Source organism: Pezoporus flaviventris, unplaced genomic scaffold (genome assembly GCF_033815535.1).
Source record: "Pezoporus flaviventris isolate CSIRO_AGI_PZ_B2104156 unplaced genomic scaffold, CSIRO_AGI_Pfla_v1 ptg000035l, whole genome shotgun sequence".
Taxonomy (NCBI): Eukaryota; Metazoa; Chordata; class Aves; order Psittaciformes; family Psittacidae; genus Pezoporus; species Pezoporus flaviventris.
In genome coordinates this window covers 3,378,106-3,387,132 of record NW_026892583.1, presented here as the reverse complement: position 1 = coordinate 3,387,132, position 9,027 = coordinate 3,378,106, and the positions used below count along the sequence as shown (strand labels likewise).

Sequence of the window (9,027 nt, the reverse complement as noted above, 5' to 3'; positions counted from 1 at the left end):
CTGTTGCTGTCGTAGGTACCTGAAGCTCAGAGGTGGTAATTGAAATTCAAAGGCTGAATCTTTACCCAAGGAATTCATCTCTTTCTTCAAATGAAGCACTTAGAGCTTCTTTGGATCGTATGTAACCTACTCTGAGCTGAATCCTAGAAACTACTGCCAGTCTTGTCCTGATTCCAGGCCAGTCCTCTCTTGAGCTACAATGTGAGGAGGGAAAGAAAGACCAGTTGCCAGTAGCAATTACTTGGCAGCAACTTCAAGAAACACTTTTGACTGTCTGCCATCATCTGCAGCAGCTCCCTCTGTATGGCCAGTAGATGAGTCTTGGTGCACTGCTGCTCTGCTCTGAGCCCAGCCTTCCCACCACCATCAGCAGCCCGTGGCTTGAGGGAAAAGCACTCGGAGGAGGTTGACCCTGAAGACACGCAGCTCCTGACTGCACTGCATGCGGCAGCTCCTGGAGGCCCCTCTGCCACAGTCATGGTGAGTGGTAACATTTACAATCACTTCAACAGAGGAAAACCCTTGCCCAGCTCCCACTGGCCATGTTGGGAATCCCAGGCTAGGTGAGCTCTAGAGGACTGCTGGCACCACACAGTACACTGGCTGCAGAATTAAGGTGTCATTTCCATTAGAGCAGCTCAGTTCTCCCCCTCTGGGACGTTGCCTTTAGCAAGAATCCAAAAATCAAGTCCTGCTTCATTCTGGGAAGCAAAGGCCAAAGTAAAAGAATGCTCAGTAACTGAAGGTGCCCAATCATCCTTAGGGGCAATTCTGCTCCCTCCTACTGCTTGGGAAGGAGTCGAAGCAACTGTCAGGCCTGTTCTTCTCCCTCGTTGGAAACATGCCGGTAGCCAGGGTGTTGGGACTGTATGCGAAAGAGTACAGTCAAGAGAAGGATTATGAGGAGAAGGAGAATGGATCCACAGACAGCCAGACCCACAAACAGTTCTGCAAGGGAGAAAACAAGTGGTCAACTTGGGATCAGCCAAGTTTCCCCGTTCTGTCACGCTGGGGTCCAGTATGGGCTCACCTGTGTCGTGCACGATGGTTGCTACCTGGCATTCTCGCTCCCAGTCCTGGGGAATAACAGGATCCGTGAGTTCCAAGAACCTTTGCAGTGGGCATTTATGCTGACAGCCAGGGATTGTCAGTGGGAAAGGTTCCCTCCCACTCTCATTCCGGTAAAACATCTCCACAGAGTAGTTACTGAAAACGAAACAGCCACGTGTTTAGGTTTGTTCTTCTTTCTCCAGCTGAAGTCATCCCTTCCCATAACCTCAGTGTGCACACGCTTTCCTTTACTCTGGTGGTAGTTTTCCTCCTAAGTCTGCCACTAAGAGCAAGTTTGCATCCCCCTAGGGTGGAGCCTGGCCTAAGGTATCTAACCCTTGAAGTGAAATCACAGCAGACGTCTTTACTGCAGCCCTCACCCATCATCCTCTTGGTACAGCTCAAATAAATGACATGAGGCGTATGGTGGTTGAATCTTGTTGTAGACATCTAGAGCCATCTGCAGTGCCACAAGTGTAGTGTCATGCTGAGGAAGAGGGAAAAAAACCAAATCAGTCACCCTTAGGGATGTGGCAGCTCAGTCTGTACCAGTAACGGACAGGGAAGTGCTGAGGGGATGTCACCTTTGCAACTTCCATCTGGAAGATGGGAGAGGACCTGTACTGCTAGAGTGGTGATCTGTGATGGTGCCAGGGGAGGAAGTGAAACATGATTGTGTATCCTGAATGGTTCTTTAAGAATTAATCTCTAGGGAGCAATTTGGGAGATTCTCAACTTTCCAGTCAGTCAGCTGCTGGGAACAGGGAATGACTCTGCCTCACTGTGGAAATATCTGAGTAGCATCAACCCATCTACCAAATAAACACAGCAGTGGCTTATCCACAAGCCGGAGCTAATAGGAACAAAGTGCAGCTTGGGAATGATGCCAGATTCTGCACACCCCACCCAGCCAGGGGCAAAGGTGCATGTCCTGATCACTTCAGGCTGTAGAGAAGCCGGAAAGGGTTAAAACTTATCACCAAGCCCAAGCTCCCTGTAAGGAGGAGGAGGAGATGGATAAAAGCCCCTGAGCTCTGACTTACCGCTGAATAGACAAGCAGTTTCAGGTCCTGGTGGGCTGAAACATCTGCTGCTTTGGTTAGGTTTTTCCTTATGTGACCCAGCAGGACCCCTGAAGGAAGGGAACAGCTACTAAGAGGCTGAAACTAGACAGAGCAGCATGAAGGTCCCTCCTGGTACACTCACCGCCTTGCAGACGAGCTTTTTCTACCCGATCTTGGATCCCAAACAGAAATTCAAACCCAAAGTCTTTGAGTTGCTTCAGTCGAGTCATGACATCTGGTGTCGCCCAGTCAGGCAAGTCCATTTTGTGTACTTGCTAGAAAGAGAAACACAACACTCATCTGCAGGTAGCATGGAGCACAGGTTGATCAGAGGATGGGAGTCAGGGGGTCTGGAGTCCTGCCCATCCTGCTTCTGGGTTCCTGTATTGCGTTAAATATGCCCCTTTCCTATTCTTCTGTCCTCACACTGCTGTGCTGTGTGCAGAGAATAGATGCAGAGTTTAATGTTGTTCCAGAAATTCCTAATGACAAGCATGAGGAGTAAAATGTAGGAGCTACACTTCTGTGAAAGCACAACTCGAGTGCCAGATCGTGTTGTACCACTGATAACAATAATCTCGGGGCGTTTACTTTACATGTGGCTGATTCTGCCCTGCAGATAGCATGCAGTCAAGAAGAAAACCAAACACAAAACCCAACAGAAAAGATAAGGCAGCGAGCATGAACTCGAGGTTGCCGGGGTACCACTGCCCTGGTGGCTCTGAGGGCTGCTGAAGGATCCTGGAGAAGGTTAGCAAGTGCTTTACAGACCTAACACTGGGATGCACCACTTACAAAGCCCCGCACGCCAACCCAGAACACACAGAACTGGGAACCAAGGGAAGAATTTGCTTTGCAGCCAACCCATTACAAGAAAGGATTAGTTATCCTGGCAGGCAAACAGCAGTTGTGGTTTCCTGGCATTACATGGAGCAATTTTCTATGCCACATCCCGTTAAACTGCCAGAAGATGAAGCTGAATATCCTTAAGGGCCCATTCGGAGTGGTGTGGAGAAACTCCCATCACAAACGCAGGTATTTAGTTAGCTTTTCAGTAAATTACAATGAGAATGGCTGGGAAGCTGAGCTATTTCTTATGGTAGAATGAAGTTACTGGCTCAGATGAGAAAAAACAATCCTCCTCTTAGGGCAGTGTTTGTATGAGTTAGGAAAAAGGAAGAAGCCCAAAGCAGGTGAGACCTGAGGGTATAGTTTTGAGAGTAAAAACTCCCCTTGTTCACAATGTCCTGGTTTCATTTTGGGAAGCTGTTCTGCAGGTTCTTGGGGATTACAGGGGCTGTCAGCTGGCCTTTGGGGCCCAGTGTGTGAGCTCACTGAGTCTTGAAGAAGATTTGATATTCTTGATCTCTCTGACCAAGGGATTTTTGTTACTAACAGAAGTTGTTTCACTCTGATTCACTATTCTAGGAGAGGAGATGGGGTTTGTGTATCAAAGGGCAAATTTACACAGTGCAACACAGCTCTGGACTGGAATATTCTCAGCTTGCAGCAACTCAAGCTGCTGCTTTACATAGCAAAGTGCAATTCCATGCAGATTCATCTTTCACATCCCCAAAATAGTACATACCACTGTGTACCACTGCCAGCAAGCCAAGGAGTCTTGCACCTCCACAGGATTAGCATGACAGACTGCTCAGGTTTATGGCTTCCTTCACATTCAGTTAGTTTGACATGAAAGAACTCTAATGCTACACACAAATAAATTTGTGTGTGAGCACTGTAAGTCTCCTGGATACATAACCTCTACTTTAGCACTATCAAAGCACAGCTAAACCCGATCTTTTATTTGGCTTAAGCCTTCACAAGACAGGCTTTCAACAAAACTCCACGTGCATACAGTCTCAACTCAGCCTTGTCCACAGAGATCTAAAGATTTCACCTGTGGCTGTTTCTAGTGACTTGCAAAAGAGGTATTTATTATGCAGGAGGAACTTTTTCTGGCTCTGGCATGATACCTAAGCTACAAAGTGGGAGGTTAGGGAGTGCCAAGCAGGTAAGTCTTGGCACATGCCTTTAGTGAGTGAGAACTGTTGTTATTCTGCATTCATTATTTGTAACTGCAGGGTGGGAATGGTGAGAGGTTTTGGAGATTTTATGGGGTTTTGCAAAGTAATTTTTCAAAGGAAAATCCAGAGTCCCACAGACCAAATTCCAGTGGCTGTGCGGTGATGGCCCAACTTACTTCACAGAACAGCGTGTCGTAGACACTCCAAACACCCTCGAGAGAGACATCCTGGATCCCAGTCTCATTTGCCACCATCTGCAGGAATGGCTGTAGGTATGAGAAAAGAGAAAGGCCTTCAGTTTTCAAACCTTATGCTGTATTACACACACAGGTATTCCCACCCTCTTCCCAGAGCTATGATGTAGAGGTGATAATACTTTTAACTACAAGCCTAAGACCACCTTATCTCATGCAAACAATCACTTACCCAATTCTCTTTGGTCTTATTTATGTATACTGCTGAGTGCCGGGTTTCATTCTGTAGCTGTTCATACCGTGGACAGGGGGTCAAAGGAAACTTCAGTAGCTGGACAGAGACAACAACAGCAGCTTGAACATGGAAGCACAGAACTTGCAGTCAAAAGTGCAACTGTAACGAAACCCCGATGAGCAGGAGGCATCTCTAAACAGCCTCAAGTCCTGCCTTCGGCGTACTCCAGGTCATCCACGGGCTGCTGGGGTGTTGTATCTAACATGCTGAGTGAACACAACCCCTGAATTCTCATCTGAGGACAGAAGAACCTTTGCAAAGAGGTCCCAGGAGGAATTTAACCTGAATCAAGACTGAAGCAAAGACTTTTGGGGAAGTCAGCATAACAACACGCGGTAGTGAGTACGTATCCCTGAGCCTAACTTACCCTTTCATCAGACTTGGCTACTGTGTGCACAGGGATAGGCTGCCAGGAGATGTTGGGGTTGAAGATCTGTGCTCCCTCTGGGGGATACATTCCTGCCAGGTTGGCCTCCGCACTCATCAGCGTCCGGTCATAGTCTGTGCTGCGGACGAAGATCTGCCAGGACAGGACAGTGCACCATTAGTAACGCTGGTGTAAGCGGTGATGCTCCTTGGATGCACTCGCTGAGGAATGTTGCCAAGCACCCTGCAGCTGCTCACAGACAACAAGATAATGGGAGCTGAAGGGACTGAGTCTGCTGATGTCAGCCTGTCCAAAACTGTATGGGCAGATACACAGACAACTGTGTGTGTAACACTGCAGTGGGCTGCTCTGGATCAGTGGGATGGGCCGGTGCTGTGCGGGGGTTACAGGTAGAGAGGAGTCTGAATATGGAGAAGAGTAAAAGAAGAGTTGGAGCACTTCTGCTCCGGAGCCAGGCTGAGAGAGCTGGGCTTGTTGAGCCTGGAGAAGGCTCATGGGAGACCTTGGAGCAGCTTCCAGTGCCTAAAAGGGCTACAGGAAATCTGGAGAGGGGCTTTGGACAAGTAGTAGTGACAGGACAAGGGGAACGGCTTTAACCTGCTAGAGAGGAGATTTAGATTGGACACTGGGAAGAAGTTCTTCCCTGTGAGGGTGCTGAGGCGCTGGCACAGGGTGCCCAGAGAAGCTGTGGCTGCCCCATCCCTGGCAGTGTTCAAGGCCAGGTTGGACACAGGGGCTTGGAGCAAGCTGCTCTAGTGGAAGGTGTCCCTGCCTGTGGTAGGGGTTGGAACTGGATGAGCTTTAAGGTCTCTTACAACACAAATCAGTCTGGGATTCTATAAGAGCAAGAGTGAGATGCAGAAAAGGTTTCTCCACACTTTCCCATCTATGAAATGAAGACAAGAGTGATTGATTAACGGGAGAGAAGGAAAAGGGAGAGCTGGGATTTTATTTGATCCTTGTGGACTCTTGGTATTGATGGACCAAGACTTTCTCATTCCAGAGCTCAGAGGGAGAGATCTGAGCCAGAGAAAAGAGAGAAACAAGAAAAATACTGAGAAGTTCAGCAGGTCAAAATGGCAAAACTTTGGTATTGTGGCATCTGTGTGCTGGAAACACCTGGGGGGAGACTGGAGAGCAACCAGTCAGAAAACATGAGGAACACACAGGAAATCATGAAGGCATGACCTAGAAACCAGGATGCTGAACCTGAAACAACATGAATAAAAAGCCAGAAGAATGGAATACAATGTCAAGATGGGGAATTCTTTCTTTAATGTTAAATGAGGAGAGAAAACTATGTATGCTCACTGTGTGGAGCATCCCTCATGTGAAGGGTGCCTCAAAACAGTCGCTAGGAAAACAAAAAGTTGCCTTTTCTCTGATGGTTTCTACCCACTTGTAACTATGGCTTGAAAACCACTGCCCCTGCGCTCCCTACCCAGGGCTGCTTCCATCCATGGTCAGCTATGGAGAAACAGAAGGGAAATATTCTAGTGGATAAGGATCTAATGGTGGAAGTGTTGCAAAAGCTGATCAAGCCCTGGGTGCCTCCTTCAGCCCCTCTGCCAGGGCTCCAGCCTGTCGCTGAGTCAGGTGACAGATGGTCACAGGGTGTCACCCAGAGGCAACGCTTCTTCTAAGGGAGGTTGCTCAACTGGAGCAGGGCTTTGGGCTTGGTTTGCAGAACAGCTTTTGTTTGCATACGCCTGGGTTTGTTTTTCCTTCTCAAACATGGGAAGGAAAACATTCCGTGGGCAAAAGCTTTATAGGAATGAAGTATGTTTGGAAAGGAACCGCTGAGGAATGTTAAAGGATCTTGGTTGAGCCAATTCGGGAAGTTTTGTTGATGAAGCAAATGTCAAGGAAGGGGTGCAGCCTGAACTATGGCAGGCTGGGGATGCACTGGGGAGCCTGAAAAGGGGGGAAACGACGACAGAAAGTTGTAGAGAGGCTCTCAGTGTGGTCAATCCCCCTAAGTGAGCGCGGATAAAACAACTGAGCCAATGCAGAGCCAGTAGTGGGGCACAGGGTCTGCCTGCCCGCTGCCCACCCAAACCCCGTGATGGCAAGCCTCCCATCGTGACACTTGCTCATGTTCCTGGTGACTCACACTCATCAGGAGTATTTGGGGAGGACTTTTTATTTCCTTCCATTTGTGGATGTTTCACGTTTTCCCCTGTGCTCAGCACATGGTTCCACCGGGGCCCCACGACTCTTTAGACAAGAAACCTACCTATGTCTCAAGAGCTACTGTAAAGTGTGGCAACATCCTGGAGAGAGAGAGCAGGAAATTAATAGCTTTGGGGGACTGAAGCCATCGGTCCTCTATAGGTGGAAACAAATGAGAGGGTCACTGCTGGTTAGTAACTACTGCTTGTGTGTACAGACACCCATGGGATTGTACCTGGAGTGCCCCACAGAGCCAACACAGGTTGCATTCTTCTCAGCCGACGTGACACGCACATACACACACAATAACCTTACAGCCTGGAGCGAGCGGGGAGCACCGGCCACCGCACAGCGCGCCTGGTGTATCCCCTGCGGCCCGAGCCGGCGGCTCCGGCAGCCCCACAGCCCCGCTGCTCGGTGCCTCTGCTCCCGCCTGCGGTGGGGACGGGCTGGGAAACACAAACCCCGAGACAAGACCCGGCCCCGGCGTTCCCCCGCCGAGGGAAGCCGCTCCCCGCAGCCCCCCGAGCCCCGGTACCTCCTGCCGCCGGTACATCAGGCTGAGGAAGCCGCGGTAGCGCTGCCGCAGGGCCCGGCCCAGCTCCCACTGCTGCCGCATCCCCACCTGCAACGGCACCGCGCGTTACTGACAGCCCGGGAACCGCTCCCGGTCCCGGTTCCAGCCCCGGCCCCGCACGCACCTGCGTGAGCTGCCCGAAGCCCTGCGGCCACGCGTCCTCCTGGAAGGGGTCCCGCGGGTAGGCCTTGATGGGCGAGCGGTCCCCGTGCCGGTACACCTGCGGGCGGCACCGGGTCACACCGCGCACCGGGACAGGGCAGGGCAGCTCCGTCCCGTCCCGCCCCGCCCCGTCCCCCTCACCAGCGTTACGAAGCGGAGCCCGCGGGGCCGGGCGGGCGGCGGCTGCAGGCAGAGCGCTGCGAGGAGCAGGACGGCGCCCGCCCAGCCGCGCCCCGCCGCCATCGCGCCTCAACCCGGGCCGGAACCGACCCGCAGCCGCCCGCAAGCCCGCACGGACTCGGCCGCCCCGCACACACCGGAAGTGGCCTAGGGCCGCCACACACCGAAGGAGGCGGGGCTGTGGGCGGGGCCTGGCGCGCCGGCCGGCGGCGGGGCGGGGCGGGCGGAGCTGCGCGTGACCCGGGGCCGGGCCGCGCGTGACATCAGCGCAGCTCCGCCGGGACCCGCACCGGGACGGGACCCGCTCCGGGCCGGGCCGGGCCGCCCCTCGCCTCCCGCAGCACCTGCGCACGGGGGGGGCGGCGGCCGCGCAGCGCCGGGGAGCCTCGGGCCGCTCCGGTAACTTTCCTTTGGGCTCCGCTCTCGGGCGCGCGCCCCTGCCCCGTTCCCTTCTCCTTCCCTCTCGTCCTCGTTCTCCTCCTCGCGGGCCCGACGCGGTCTCTCCGCGTGCCCGGGGCTCCCGGTAGGGGATCGGGACGCGCTCTCCCGCCCCGCGGCCTGCGCCGGCCCGAGCCGCGGCGGCGTTTCTTGGGACCCGGTGCCGGCGGTGCAGCGCCGCGTGCTGCTGCCGGGCCGGGCCGGGCCGCGCTGGAAGGCGCTGGCAGGGAGAGCGGTGGCGGTAGCGGCCTGTCCCGTCCCGCTGAGCTCCCCGGGCCTGGCGGGGACGGGCCGGGCTCCTCCGCTCTGTGGAGGGAAGGCGGGAGCCGGTGTGGGGTCGGTGTTGCCGGTGGCACCGGGGCCCGGCCCCGCGCCTCGGGTGCCCATCGCGGAGCAGAGGGACGCGGTCCCGCAGTGGCAGGGGTTGGGTCGGGCGGCAGCAGGAGGTGGCGGGACCTGGCGCGCAAGAGCAGGAGTTCG

At 53.5% G+C, this 9,027-nt stretch overlaps 1 protein-coding gene across 1 annotated transcript; it reads right to left on the bottom strand.

Moving 5' to 3' along the window:
- Positions 1-604: 604 nt before the first annotated feature.
- Positions 605-8,215, bottom strand: ACP2 (acid phosphatase 2, lysosomal). Its single transcript, XM_061462186.1, has 11 exons — positions 8,071-8,215; positions 7,892-7,987; positions 7,729-7,815; positions 4,998-5,150; positions 4,568-4,666; positions 4,318-4,407; positions 2,257-2,389; positions 2,094-2,182; positions 1,431-1,537; positions 1,031-1,206; positions 605-948 (listed from the first exon to the last, which is right to left on the bottom strand). Exons 1-11 carry the CDS (start codon positions 8,170-8,172, stop codon positions 812-814), a joined length of 1,269 nt encoding a protein of 422 aa, XP_061318170.1. The 5' UTR covers positions 8,173-8,215; the 3' UTR covers positions 605-811.
- Positions 8,216-9,027: the final 812 nt, after the last annotated feature.